This window comes from Python bivittatus, unplaced genomic scaffold, assembly GCF_059951505.1.
Source record: "Python bivittatus isolate LINGU-HERP-01145 unplaced genomic scaffold, Pbiv_v1 ctg000610_np1212, whole genome shotgun sequence".
NCBI classification, from domain to species: domain Eukaryota; kingdom Metazoa; phylum Chordata; class Lepidosauria; order Squamata; family Pythonidae; genus Python; species Python bivittatus.
The window spans coordinates 3015816-3031023 of NW_028277088.1; the positions used below are offsets into that span (position 1 = coordinate 3015816).

At 39.3% G+C, this 15208-nt stretch overlaps 1 protein-coding gene across 1 annotated transcript in view; it reads left to right on the forward strand.

Moving 5' to 3' along the window:
• The window catches only part of OBSCN (obscurin, cytoskeletal calmodulin and titin-interacting RhoGEF), a 220370-nt gene that overhangs the window by 106401 nt on the left and 98761 nt on the right, over nucleotides 1–15208 (forward strand). Inside the window, exons 58-64 of the mRNA XM_088150514.1 lie at nucleotides 1847–2119; nucleotides 3962–4228; nucleotides 5906–6178; nucleotides 7624–7896; nucleotides 9794–10060; nucleotides 11566–12909; nucleotides 13671–13949. Coding sequence (XP_088006640.1) covers nucleotides 1847–2119; nucleotides 3962–4228; nucleotides 5906–6178; nucleotides 7624–7896; nucleotides 9794–10060; nucleotides 11566–12909; nucleotides 13671–13949 — 2976 coding nt within the window. The remainder of the gene's footprint in view (nucleotides 1–1846; nucleotides 2120–3961; nucleotides 4229–5905; nucleotides 6179–7623; nucleotides 7897–9793; nucleotides 10061–11565; nucleotides 12910–13670; nucleotides 13950–15208) is intronic.

Here is a 15208-nt window from a genome sequence, read left to right on the forward strand (position 1 = left end):
TTCCACTGCTACATAGCCCTCACGACCAGGGAATTCCTCCTTATTTTCAAGTTTGGATCTCTGTCTCTGTAAAGCTTCCACCCACTGGTTCTTGGGAGCTCTGGAGAATAAATCCAGTGTCTCTTCCCTGGGACAGCCCTTCAATTAATGAGAAACTGCTATGTCTCCTCTTCATCTTTTCTTCTTTAGGTGAAACATAAACAGTTCCTTTCAGCGTACTTGATAGGATTTAACCTCTAAGCCCCTCACCATCTTTCTCACACTTTTCTTCAATCTGCACATTTAGGCCATTAAGTCCAATTCCCTGCTCCATACAAGAAGATAAAGTACGGTCAAAAGACAGTTGCCTAGTTTCATATGCCTAATCCTTAAACAACTCATCTGGAGAACACCATGCTGGCTGAAATGCTTTGGGCAAGCTCTTGATTCTCCATAGGGGGAGGGTGTAAAAAGTCATAGCTGTGGAATTGAAGCCCTGCCCCTTTTTAATGCCCTTTAATTAGGGACGTGGCTTTGATCTCATGGTCGTGACTGGCATTTGACATTTTTGACCCCTTGCTTGCAGATGCCCTGTTCACACCTGTATCACCTTTATTTTTCATTAACTGATTTTTCAACCTTTAGCGATTTAACAGTTGAGTGCACAAATTGGCTTAATATTGAGTAACATCAATATTGTTAGTCAACCTCCTTTCTAGAAACGGAGAAACTATGATTGAGAGCATTAAAACCAGGAGGCGCTCCAGAATCTAACCATTTAAGGAGAAAATGATTCACCCGATTCTTTTGCATATTAGGCTTTAATCCTTTCTTCTTTAAGGGCAAGTTATTTTGATACATGAAAATCAAACCCGCACATCTGTTTTATGTATTTTCTTGTTATTATTAAACTGTATATAGCTAGGCTTGGAGGCAAATCAGTCTAATATAGTCACTGGGGAGTTATGTGTGTATGAAAAATAAATGATCATAAACGACCATCCTGTTGTACAGATGATGGCCTTGAATTGGCCGTAATAAAATGTAAGATTCTTAGTGCAGTTTGTCTTCTGCAGTTCTGATGTGAGATTGCTTTTTAAAAAGATTAATGTGTGATCTTGGATGATTTTGAAAAGTTAAGCAGGATCAGAGCTGGTTAACACTTGGGTGGGGAACAACCAAGAAAAGCAGAATGGAAGCCAATTCCATACTGTTGCTGAGAATATTGCATCCATGGATGCGTCCATGAAGTCCACAGGAGTTGAATTTGACTTGTTCAATGGGTGACCAAATGGAATCTCCCATTATCTTGTTGCAACCAACTTTTGCCAAAAGCTTTTAAGGAAGTGATGAGTTGCTGTAGAAAATAAGGAAGATGACCTTGACAGAAATAGGCCAGATCTGTTTTCAAAGTGGTAAGGGAAAAACATGGCTTAAGTCTAAAACAAGAAGGCATGCACAAAAGACTCAGGCTGACACCTCCCTAATTAACATGAGTATAAGGTGTGGGGGGTGAGGAGCAGTAAAGCACAGTCAGACTTGCAAGACTCAGTTATTATAATCAATATTAATAAAAGTAATTTTAGCTTTCTTGTGGAATTGATTTCTTGGTTCGTTGCAGCCATGGTGTATCATGCCAACTTCATGCCAGCTTTGTGAAAAATCAGTTCCTAATAATTTCTCTGTGGAAAAAAAAAATGAGTTGGGATATGACTATTCTTGTGGTTTTCATTGTAAGTTTGAAGAGTGTAACCTTGTTTTGTACATCTCTCCTGATGAAATGGTTCATGTTGTCAGATTAGCGGAAACATAAAAAGGTCCATTTTTACACCTCCGTTGGCATGCATTCTCTTGCTCTGTCACACAGAAGAGGAAATGCAGATAATTTCTGGTTTAAAGAACACGGATGTTTTTGCTGGTGAATCAGCTTCTTTTACCTGCAAGCTTTCCCGGTCCGGAATGCAAAATGTACAATGGTGGTTGGACGGCTCCCCTCTTCACAACAGCCCTACAAATGAAATCTCTGTGCAGAATGGGAGAATTCACACTCTGACTTTAAAAGACTTGGGTCCCAATGATTCAGGAACTGTGACCTTCCGGGCAGGCCCTCTCATATCTTCGGCTAAATTATTAATAAAAGGTATTTCAGGCTTTGAATGTCAGGCCACAAACCATGCTGCACTTGCTTCTTGCTTCAGGTGACCCTTAACCAATTTCTGCAAAATAGCTACTGGAAGGCATGCATTAACCACTAGGCACCACATTAAGCACAGTCCTGCACCTTACTCATTGTTCTTGGAGAAGAAGATTTAGTAGCATCTGCTCCTCCCAGTGCTAGATCAGCTGTACTTCATAAATATCTGGCTTTGGGGTGCTCCTAGAATCTTTTGTAGGGCAGCTGAAAAGATTCCAAGAAAATGGTTTTAAGTTCAATGTTGTTTGGTGGTTCTCATGAGCAAAATGAGTCAGAAGTGTAGCAGCAGACCAAGGTGATGCAACTGGAAGATTTTCAGCGATGCTTAAATACACAGCCAAGTACAGTTACTAATGCAGGTGTAGCATTGTCTATTAGGAAAAAGGTCTTAAACAGGGTTACACCCAAACTTGTCCAGCTTTGCCAATAGTTTTCCATTCTTTACCCCAATTCTCCAGTTTCTGGGGAAATTAATCATCCCATTGCCTGAATTTCACATGCAAATGTCCATCTAGAAGAAGACACTGTCCAACATTTTCAAGGGGATGCAAATATCCCTAGTTTTTGTCACCCCCTTCTGTTCTGTACATAAATGGGCCCAACATTTTATTTTCTCCTATGGAAATTAATCTGATAGAGCTGGGCAGGAATAAGTTATTAGGTCTACATAATCCGTTTCCACATCACAAGATTCTAAATGCTTAAGTGATGATGTGGTTCATGCTTTGTGATGCACTAATTTGTCTTTGGAACCTTTATCAAAATGTCCCCCAAACTGTGCTTCAGTGTAGATAATATAAAACTAGGTTCTTGTGAGCTTCAAGTAAAATCCTTGCTGATTTAAAGTTTAGAGCTGGATATGAATGCAGAGATATCAAATATTTAAAAATTGGCATCCTCCAATGGTTGGAGCTCAGCTCCCTGGGCGTATTGACTGGGGAATTCTATGAGTTGCCCTACGCATCTGAAGGATGCTCCAACTGGAGAAGACTGACCTAGATTTGCCTCAGGGATGGGTATTTCTCTATTTCTGCAGTTGGTATTTTCTCTCTGATACCATCTCACCAGACACTAAAATTTTTCTTTTATTCATCTCAGATTGCTTCCCAAATCTTCTCTTCCAGAACATAACCCAGAATTATGCCCTTAGTTTATAAACATATTGCTAGAAGGATCATCCGACAACAAAGAGAGAGAGACTGAGTGAGCATCCCCCCTGCCCCCCAGCTCCACTAAACATGTGAGTGCTGGTGTTCTTGTTGTGGGGCCATTGTTCCTTTTCTCCTAAACTTGACTGCAAAACACACTGGGGCTTGGATGAGGTTATGTTAACATGTTTGATATAATGAAAGTCAATAGGTTAGTTGTGTACAGATTGCTGAATGCTGGGAAGGCACTAAGAGAGACAATGTTCTAATCTAGGCTTCTCCATCTCTGGCATCCTCCAGATGTGTGGCCTTCAGCTCCCAGAATTCTCTGCAATGTCCATCTTGGCTGAGGAATTCTTGGAGTTGCAGTCCACACACCTAGACAGCTTCAAAGTTAGGAAAAGCTGCTTCTAGCCTATTGGTGACCGATGACCTGCTGCCTCATTAGCTAACCCATGCGCTTATGTCATTTTCATTGCTGACCCAAGCAAGAACTAAAACTCCTTAGCAAACTAAATAGTGCTTCTGGTCACTGCTTTCACGCATCTCACTGAGAGCGCTTACTTTAAAAGAAAGTGTCCATAAATATTCCCCTAAGGCTGCACTAATACCATATTCCTCCTGACGTATCGGTTGACAGATCCAACAATCGAGGTGGTCAGTCCCATGCAGGACATAACTCTTGAGGAAGACGACACAGCAGAATTCATCTGCCAGTATTCTCGGCCAGTACAGGCCATCTGGAAGAAGAATGACCAGCCGTTTGGGGCAGATGGCCAGAGAGTTGTGATTGAGCAGGACTGGAACGTGGCCAAACTGAAAATTAAGCCCGCTCTTCCTGGGGACACTGGGATTTATTCTTGTGAAGCTGGAGGCACCAAAGTAGTGGCCATGCTTGATGTTCAAGGTGAGGTCTACCATGGTGGAAAGAAGATGATCGTGTGAGCACCACTGCAGCTAACAAAGGGGCCAAGCTGGCTTCCTTTTCGGTGACCAACAGCCCCATTTCTGGAGCCAGACCTGAGGAGCTACCAGCTTTTTGCAGATCAAAAAGCACTGGGAGATCTGGTCTTTACAAAGGGGTTGGCTAACACTTTTAGCCAGCTTTGGGGAACAGGAAGACCAACCTTGTGAGAACATATGCCTTCATGCTAGGTTTTTAGGTTCTTACTTGTCACAGAGAAACTATGATGGTCTCTGAGAATTTTGAGGTGATGCAGGTTTTAACTTGTCTGTGTTTTCTAAATATGCTTTGTTGGATTTCCCCAGTCTGCCCTTTATTTTGGGAGTATACCGCTGCATAAAATAAATTCAGACAGAAACAGAGAGCTGGGAAAGTCCTTGGTTGAATCTGTATCTCAGCCATAAGGCCACAAGAGTTTCCTTAGCACATGTCACTGTCAGCAATTCAGCCTTCCTGTGTGCAGTACGGGAACATGAATCCTGGCCTACCTTACAGGGCTGTTGTAAGGATAACAAAGCAATGCATTTTGAGCAGCCTAAAACATTTTATAATTGCTACACATTATCGCAAGCTTTGATTATGGCAGTCTGATATTACTCAGAGCTCAAGCTTTTGAAAGTGTTTTTGATGAAATATTATTTATTACTTGACTTGTCTACTATTCTGAGGTTGTTTAAATTTTTTAATGCTGGTTTTATTTTTACAATTGCTTGTAGTATTTTTTTTTTTTAATGCTTGGCTGTTCAGTTGCTTTGAACTCTATGAAAACACAATTGCCCGTTTTTAAATAAAGTCAATTTAAGAAAGACTTTGTGATGACAAGCAGAGGGACCAAATCATGTCTTTTATTATGGACATTAAAAAAGCATATATAATTATACAGGATGTCTCAGGTCATGCTTACAACTTCTTTACCGCCCAAGATCAACTTCTTAAGCTTGAATTTCACTGGCATCATTCACAGAAATGTTTCTATGGCATATGAACAGGATAATAAAAAAGGGGAGTCACCATGGATACTGAAGCAGCGTGTGCAGTATGTTGTCACTTCCTTGTTCCCCCCTGAGGACACCCATAGGGTTCACCTTTACTGTGACTTATTGTCACATACAACTTTGGGGTTTTTTGCCTGATTTGAACACTTATATCTTGCGCTTGATTGAAATCTGGCTTGAGCCAAACAGCAATGTTGCCATTCTTGGCTTCTTCCTTACAATGTTATGATTCTAATCAGCAACATTCCCATGGGGAGGGAGGGTTAAACAATTCAACAAGGAGGCCACAACCATGGAATTAAATCTCTACCCTTTTTAAATGTGTGTCACATTTGACCCTCTCCGCAGAAGCTCCTGAGTCAGATCCTATTCTTATGTAATTAGCAATCTAATGAAAAGTCTCACTCGTTTCCAGAGCTCTTAATCTACATCAAAATGTGGGTTGAAGTTCAGTTAAAGATGGGGATCACTTCTTTTTTGAAGAGAAATCTAAAGCATTGCAAACAACCAATGATTGCAACCTCTCTAAAGCCTTATTATCTCATGCTAACTTAAATATTGTATGATGGGAAAGTCAGCAATTAATGTCTTTTTATTATTTATTTCATTATTATTTTTCTAATAGCCAAGAACACAGTCATTCAGGGCCTGGAGAATGTTGATGCCATGGAAGGAGGAGAAGCTCTATTTGAGTGCTATCTTTCCAAACCAGAATGCTACAATTATAACTGGCTGATCGATGATGTGCCGGCAAAAACTTCTGAAAATGTTGAGATGGTTTATTTTGAAAACGGACTCCGTCATCTTCTTCTTCTGAAGAACCTCAAAGTTCAGGACAGCTGCAGGGTGACTTTCCAGGCTAGTGATGTGGTGACATCAGCTTTCTTGACTGTAAAAGGTGACAACCAATATTTTGTTCCATAAGACAATTAGATATTGTTCCTATCCAATCCCTTGCCCTTTTTCTGAAAGGCCCCAGATCTTGACGTTTCACAAGGATAACATCATTTCTGGCTTACATATGGCACTATTCTTTAAAACTATGGTTTATTTATTTGTTAGTGTTGATATCCTGCCTTTTCTCCAAGGATCAAGGTACTGTACATAAGAATCTCCATGTATGAAATTAACTGCAGTTGGCTTTGATCACACATTGTGCTTAGCCATATATATCAGATTACAAACCACAATGCTAAATAAACTACATGGTTGTTTAGCATTTTGTATTTGTAATTGGGGGCAGTGCTTGGAAAAAGGCTTTGCAATTCAGAATTAACTGCAGTGTAAAACAGTGCCTTCTTGGGCTGCAAAGTTGATGTCAAAAGCCTTTTTAAGTCATAGAACAGTTTTTACAGTATATTGATGTGACTTCTCTCTGAAACTGAAGTAGGACTTGTGTGGGAAGATCTCAGCCTACAGACTTCTCCTGTCAGACCTATCTTTAAGTGATAGTCTACATGCACTACAGCAGCTTCTACAAAATGAAGAATAATTACATAATCTTATTTCTGGAACATACTTTCAATGGGCTCTTCTACTGTATCAGAGTATTTGTATATGTATATGTATACACACAACACACACATATAAATTTGGCTGTTTTTTGTAGTGTCATTTATTCTTAGGCCAGAGTTGAATTTTCTGGGCCCAGAAGTTGAGTTCTTGTTGTGTATCATTCCACACCTCTGTCGAAACAGGATAGTGGAATCTTTGTATCTTTGTAAATAGCTTGTTTTGAAAACTAATTCCTGAGCAGTTTAGAGCCTCTAGTCATGAGTATAATTTGGTGTTTTTCCTTTCATCCACTTTCTATTTTTTATTTTTTTCTATAATCTTTTTTTTAAAAAAAATAGACAAGTAAAAGAAAAAAAGAAAAGAAAAAATACAAAGATATAATATCAGTAGGTGGACGAAAAGATTGCAAAAGTTGTACAGTTGGTGCTTACTGTAGTACATTGTTGATGATTAACCATAAAAAGCAGAATATACTGAATTATTTTTAACCAAAAGAAAAAGGATTTTAAAGGTCTTTTTGAATCTCTGAGGTGAATGCCAATATCCCCACTATTTTATTACTTAAGGATAAATCACCTAACAGAAAAGAAAAAGAAAAAAGAGAAAAATCTACTGACTATTACATTACATTACATAATATTTACTTAGTACATTACTAAGTAAATATTTAGTTTCTAACTTGCCCTTTGTAGACAATATTTTTAAACATTTAAAATTTTCATGTATTTCCACTTTTTTATCAGCCTACTGTACCATTCCTCAAAGTTTCTCAACGTGTCAATGTCTTTTCTTCCTTGCTTTGAAAGGATTGATGATTTTATCTTTCAGGATGGCGGTTGGAATTTTTGCAGCCACTGACAGATGTCACAGTCCCCGTTGGGGAGCAAGCTGTCTTCAGCTGTGTGTTAAGTGAAGCTGTACCTATCCATGAGATTGCTTGGTATATTAATGACATAGATATCCAACCAGATGAAAATTGGGGAATTGAAGTAGAAGGAAATACATACAAACTCATACTGAAGAAAGCTGAGCTCTGCCACTGTGGAGAGATAACATTTGCTGCCAGAGATGCTATTGTATCTGCCAAACTAACAGTCCTAGGTAAGTTGGAACAGGCTAAAATTTTGAGGATACTAGTTTTGATTCAAAGGTGTCCAAATGGAGGACAACAATCACAACAAGATGTCATTGCACAAATGATGCAACTTATATACTTGCATTGTTTTGCATCAGGATGAGACTGATGCAAAACAATCACTTCTGGAGGAAGAAATGGTGGACTGAAAACGGCTCTGTGAAAAGCGGAGCCGACGACCACAGCAAAGAACAAAGAGCAGGTGAGTAGACCAGCTCTTCAGAATCTCTCTGGACAAGGAAGACAGGAGATCACCCACATGCACTCGGAACAGTTGCTCCTTGTGAGGAGACTGCAAGACAGCAGTCCCTAGTAGGTTTTGAGCACTGGGAGATGATAAGAATAGCTATCTTGCTCGCAACCATGGTCAGCGCCTTTTAAAGGACACTAAGTTCGCAAACTTCCTTTTCTAATCATGTTCAGAAATTGCTTGTTAACTACTTTTAAGCTATTAGAAACCTTTGGATTGACAAGTCTGAAAACGCTGGGTGAATTTTCCTTCAATCCTTAATGAAAGAAAATTTTAATCATAAGCTTAAGAATTTTAAAAAATTGAAATAAACAGTAAAAAGCTAAATAAGACTTTGATCTTAGAAAGTTATAAATGGATTAAGGGTCCATATAAATTTAGAATAAGATTTTGGAATTAATTATAAAGAATCCTTCCTGTGGGAAATAGATTTGTTTGGACTTTTGCAAGACAAAATAAAGATAAGCAATTTTAAAAATGGGACACTAGAGGGAACGAAAGTTTTTAGTTAAAGGAAAAAAATACCCAAGCCTGATTAACAACTAATTAACTGGGACATATAAAATGACACAAAATATTTTAACATTGAAAATATTAAACAACACTTTTGAAAAATGGAATCAGAAGTTAGTATCAACAATGTCAATGGTGGTGTTTGCTTCTATGAATAAACTGTGTCCAAAAGATGTTTTGGAAGAAATGGCAGATGAAGAACTTTTATTTGACAAGACAGAGATGGCATCGAAAGTGGATCTACAAAAGATCCACTACAAATGATCTACAAACTGGACACACAAAAGAAACCAGTTGATGTTTTAAAAATCAAAAGGGACATAGAAATAATAAACCAAGAGAGTGGCCTGGATAATTCTTTTATTTACAAAAATAATTTACAAAAGGTGTAAAAAAGTCAATATGTCCTTGATTGCGCAACTGACACAAATAATCTTGAGGTTTTTTTACGTTCCTGCGCCTTCTTTGTGATTTTAATAGTATATTATGTTTTAAAATGCATACACTCTCTCTCTGCCAGGCATGTGTTCTCACATTCTTTACAAAACTTTCCATCTCAGTTTTGGATTTTCATTGGATGTCAGAATTTAATATAATATCATCCCAGGAATGCTCATATCTCAAAGGCATGGTGAAAGCATTATATTTTAATTCTGCTTTTGAGCTGGTCTATGACTGTAATAAAGTATCTTGTCTTGTCATTATATTTTAATTTCATTTAATTTTAATTCATTTAATTTAGTGATCTGTTTACTAACTATAAAAGGCCATTTTTTTTCATGGTACATTAAAAAATGATGAAATTTTAAAGTTTGAACTTGCCAAATTAAATTTTAAAACAACTTGGATTAATTAAAAAACAGTCATGACAAGTTCGTGACATACTGTAATGTATCTTTGTAGGGTGAAATAAGAATGTTTCCTTCTGTAGTAAAAGACTATTCTCAATGACATTCTTTTTCTTACTCTTAATTTCATCTTTATTGTCTTCAGGTGTTTCTCTTTTGTTGCTTCATATCCTTCATTCTTGCTTTGTTCATTGAGGCCTCAAAATTGATCCAAATAAAGGAAATTAATTGATTTTCATGGTTGAATTCTAGAACCTGTTGCAGTCACTCGACCTTTGGTTGACAAGTCTGTTACAGAAGGAGAGAAGGCCAACTTACAGTGTGAATTGTCCATTGAGGCCCAAGAGGTGGTTTGGGTCAAAGAGAAAGAACCAATCCAACTTGGAGGAAGATATGAAATCATCTCTGAAGGCAAAAAACAGACACTCATCATACATGATTTTAAACCTGAAGATCAAGGAACATACACCTGCATAGCCTCTCCTGAAATCAAAACATCTGCAAATCTTTCTTTTGACAGTAAGTTAGAATTGCTATTCCAAATAATTTCTCCATGACTAAATCTGGCCTTAGATGTTTGAAAAATATTGGATTGGGTAAATTACAGTACAGCCATTTCCCTTGTAGTTGTTTTTTCCAAGCAGTGGCAGCTGCAGGGAGTCAAAACAGACAAATGGCAGATGGGGCATCATGATCCAAGTCCCACCCCTTTTGTACATGTGTCAATATCATGCATACAAGCTTTGATGACAACACTACCTCTGCTATCTTGGCTGTTTTGGCCCACTACATGGATATTGCTGCTTCCTAGAATGTCCATATAGCTGATCCACTGTATCTGGGATCACACAAGGAACAAAAGGACATCATCATGACCTGTACCTCTTTGGTAGTTGCTATGTATTTTATCAAACAAAAAGGACAGTTTACAGCAAAACCAACAGCAAGGAACGAAGTAGACATTTTCTCAAGTGTGTAACTTGCTGTGAAGAGAAGTTCTAGACCAAGAGAAATGGCTTTTTTTCACTATAATATTATAGTTCACATGAGTGTCAGCCAAGGCATCACTGGGGTGTGTGAGTAAAAAAAAAAGATGGAGGCCCTGTCACGTGATAGAAACCCCACCTCTTTTCAATGTGCATTGCACATACTACACACCAAAAAAGGAGCAGGATTTTAGTCACATGGCTATGGCTGTTGTCTTGACTTGTTTGGCTAGAGAAGAATTTCAGTTCATTAAACTCTCAACTTTGGGAAGAGATCTTCAAGTTGATGAAACCGTATCTAAAATACACATACATTGTATCTGGGAAAGGTTATAGAAATGTTCTGGGCCCCAATTCTGCTTCTCTGATCTCCTCGGGATGTCTCCTCCTTATCCGCCCACTGTTCTTCAAAGGTCAAGAATGATCTCCTATCAGCACAACACATCAAATTGTATAATCATTCAAATATTAGCTCAATATGAATAAACTCATCCAGTCCCACCATCTTACAAAAATACAAATGTCTGGATTTTCTCTAGTGTATGATTTTGCTTATTTGCTTACTTATTTATTTGTACATAAAGTTGACAATTCAGTGGAGAAAAGTTTGTAAGTTTGTTAGTCCTGTGAGCATGCATTACCATAAATATAGCTTTTTAATACATGTTTAACTTAGTACTACAGTAAAATCTCAATTTAATGAACCGTGGTGGTGGTGGGGAGATGTCCATTGAAGTAAAATGTCCATTAAATGCAAATCTAAATTACAAAATTATGTGCTTTATGCAATTCAATAATAAATTAAAAAGTATGTAACAATTAATTTAAATTGTCCATACTGATTTGCCCAACAATGGACCTTTCTGTTACTTGGGGGTGAGGTACAAACTCAGATTTTGACTGTTTGATTCTAAGATCTGCAGAATGGGGGAGAAGGTCTGTAAAATTGAGGTTCCTATATGTTTTCCTCCCTCTTTCATACCTAGCAGTCTCTGTGCTCTGACTTCATCATAATAATCTCATCATTTAATTTCTCAGTTTCCACAGTGTCAATGCTAAAAGAGGCTGCCGAGGAAGCACCAACTGCAGAGGAGCCAAGCAAGGAAGCTGACGAAGAGGTCCAACCCAGCTTGCCTCCAGAAGCAGCTCAGGAAGGTGACCTCCACCTTTTGTGGGAAGCTCTGGCCAAGAAGCGGAGGATGAGTCGGGAGCCAACCCTGGATTCGATCAGCGAGCTGCCCGAAGAAGATGACAAACTTCAGAAACGGAAGAAAGAGGAAGCTGAGGTAACCCAGTACTACTCAGAGGAATATTCTACTTGTGATGAATCAGCAAAAGCTGGAGAAGCAGACTTTTCTATTACAAGTTCAGATGATGAATCCAGGGCTGGAACACCTTCCTTAATCAACTACCTTAAGAAGGCTGGGTCATCTACTGTTAGCATCAGTACCAAAGCCCAGACCTCTGTAGAGAAAGTCCCTCGAGAGCGGGAGAAGGCAGGTAGTGAGCCACCTCCTCCTGCTAAGCCATCTGAAATGGAGATAGCCGAAGGAGAGTTGGATGACCCTTCCATGTCTCAAGCTGCTGTGAAAATTCAAGCTGCTTTCAAAGGGTACAAAGTGAGGAAGGAAATCAAGCAGCAAGAACGCCCCGTCTTTACTGAGACCTTCAAGGATTTCACTGGCAAGGCAGAAGACACCCTCCATCTGGAATGTGTGGCCCACAGCAAAACTGATATGAAGGTCAGTTGGCTGAAAGATGGGAGTGAAATTCTGGATGGGCGGCATTATCATATAGACAATTACAATGATGGAACCTGCTCCTTGATCATTGCTGGCCTTGAAATGAATGACACGGGCAAGTATACCTGTGAAGCATCCAATAAATTTGGCAAGGTCTCCCACAGTGCCAAGGTGACCATCCAACCCCAAGCAACATCCCGCAAGCAAAAACTTGCCCAGAAGCTTCCTGAGAGCGAATCAGAAAGCTCATCTGGCAGTGAGTTGGATGATGCCTTCCGTAAAGCTGGAAGGAGACTACACAAGCTGTTTAAGTCAAAAATTTCTACAGAGATCTCTGATGTGGAAGAGGAACTTTTTGTCAGTGCTGATGAGGGAGAGATAGAGGCAGTGGATCATCAGACCTACCGTGAAGATGAATGCTACATCTATATCAAGTTTGAAGTTCACTCTGAGGCCAAAACAGCTGCTGGACGATTTCGGGAGATGTTTGCTGCTATGGGCATTCCTGTTGAGATTGAGATTTTGGACCAGGGTCCTAAAAAAATAGAATTGCGTATTGGGAAAGCCACCTCACCTTCTCCAGGACAATTGCGGACTTTGGTTCAACGACCACCACCTCCTTTGCTAACATCTGATACTGGTAAATATGCAAGTTTTAATAGAATTGGCAGGGTCTCATTGTTATGGACGGTGGAGCAGGTAGGCCAGATGGCTTACCCTAAGTCTGATGCATTTTCTCCACAAATAATATTAAGATAATTAAGTTACCAGAATTCCTTGTGTGAGATCAAGGGAAGTCTTTCACTTCTCTTACTCTAATTCTAAGCTTTGATTGGTATGAAGATGGGAAGGGGGATTCTGTCCATGTGTTATGAGCATTTAATTTTTCCATCCCTGAGCTGAATCAGGGTAGAAGCTTGCTTTGGCTACCAGTGCCAGGTACTTGGAGCATCCACCAGGTTCAGGGGCAAGCTATGGACTTCTGTTTTCCTACTTTAACTTCAAGGTAGTCATGGTTCAGGACTTGGGCATAGAAACATCATATGCAGGGTCTTCCCAGTCTTCTCTAAAACATTTGTGATCAGAGAAGTTCTGCTACTTTATTTCTTTCTGGATGATTTCAAGGCTGCAAAGAAATTCTGATTGTCATGTTCACCAGAGTCTCTTTGATTCCTAATTGTGAAAAGGGAATTGGACAGGGTTGCAGATAATAAGCAAGTCTTTTTTACCATCTGTGATCTGGGAAAACAGGAAATTAATACAGAGATGTCTCAATATTTTAAACTTCCCAGAAACTTAAAGTCCTCTCTTAGAAAGCTGTGTCCACATGAATCAGGCAGATAGATAGATAGACAGATAGACACATTTGCTTTTATTGTTCTTTATTGAAAACCATTCCAGCTCCTATCTTCATAACTGAGCTTCAGAACCAAGAGGTACAGGATGGTTACCCAGTCAGTTTTGACTGTGTTGTTATTGGCAAGCCAATGCCTACCGTTCGGTGGTTTAAGGATGGCCGAGTTATTGAAGAGGATGACCACTACATGATCAATGAGGATCAGGAAGGATGCCATCAGCTGATCATCACTGCTGTGGTCCCTCTTGACATGGGTGTCTACCGCTGCCTGGCTGAAAACAGCATGGGGGTGTCTTCAACAAAAGCTGAGCTACGAGTGGACTGTGAGTCTGTAGCTGGGGTGGAGAAACTATTCTTCAAAAGCTGAGCATACCTTTTGGGAGCATGAAATACATTTCAGCCTGTGTGACATCATTAGGCATGAAGATAGGAATAGAGGCTGAGAAATTGAGGATAAGAAGTTTCCAGGATTTAGAATGCCCGACTTTAATGGAAAAATATTTCCGTGTAAATCAGATGATTTCTAAGGATGGAAGCACTCCTTATTTAGTCAGGAATCTCTGGACTTTGCAAAATGCCTGTGGGCCAATACAGGTAGACCTTAACTTATGACTACAATAGGGACTGGAAAATTTGTTGTTAAGTGGTACAGTTGTTAAGCAAGGCATCACATGACTGCACCTGATTTTACAAATTTTTTGCGGCAGTCATTAAGTGAATCACAGTTCCCCATTGATTTTGCTTGTCAGAAGCTGGCTGGGAAGGTCGCAAATGGCGATCACGTGATCCTGGGATGCTGCAACCATTATAAATACATGCCAGTTGCCAAGTACCCAAATTTTGATCACATGACCGTGGGGATGCTGCAACAGTCATACATGCAAGGACCAGTCTTAAGTTACTTTTTTCAGCACCATTGTAATTTTGAACAGTTGCTAAATGAAAGGTTCTGAGTTGAGGACTACCTGTATGCCATGTAAGTAATTCAAAATCTCCTGAAATGTCCACTTTCATTCACAATAATTACAGAAAGAGGGGTTGTCTATGGATGTTTTACTGTTATAAATCATCAAGAATTGGTGGATGTAGTGGAACATAGATTTAATCAATAATTTGGTGCCTGCTCTTTAGAACATTGTCTCTCTGGAGATTAGATTAGCCTCAATTGAGATGGACTTTTGGATGGCTCTGAAGACCTGTTTATGCCTCCAGGCATGGGTACTGGAATATGTGACAGAGCCCATGGGATGGTTGAGTTGATAGTTGGAAAGGTTTTTACCTTAGCTGCCAATTTGTATTTATTGTGATATTATTGTTGTTATTTTATGTTTTTAACCACTGTTCACTATCCAGAGTCATGAGGTTGAGAAGGGCGGCCATATATGTTGAAATAAATAAAGACATGAACAAATAGCAAAGTCTAAGTATTGGAGAAACAAAATAGAACCAGGGCCTCCCATGCCAAATGGGGGCTGGGCAGTCTGTTTATGTGGGATGGGAAAGAGAAAGAGGTGCCAAAGGGATTGAATCACTAGGGTTTGGTCATGCAAAACCAACATGTCTAGAGTTCTTTCACTATGTT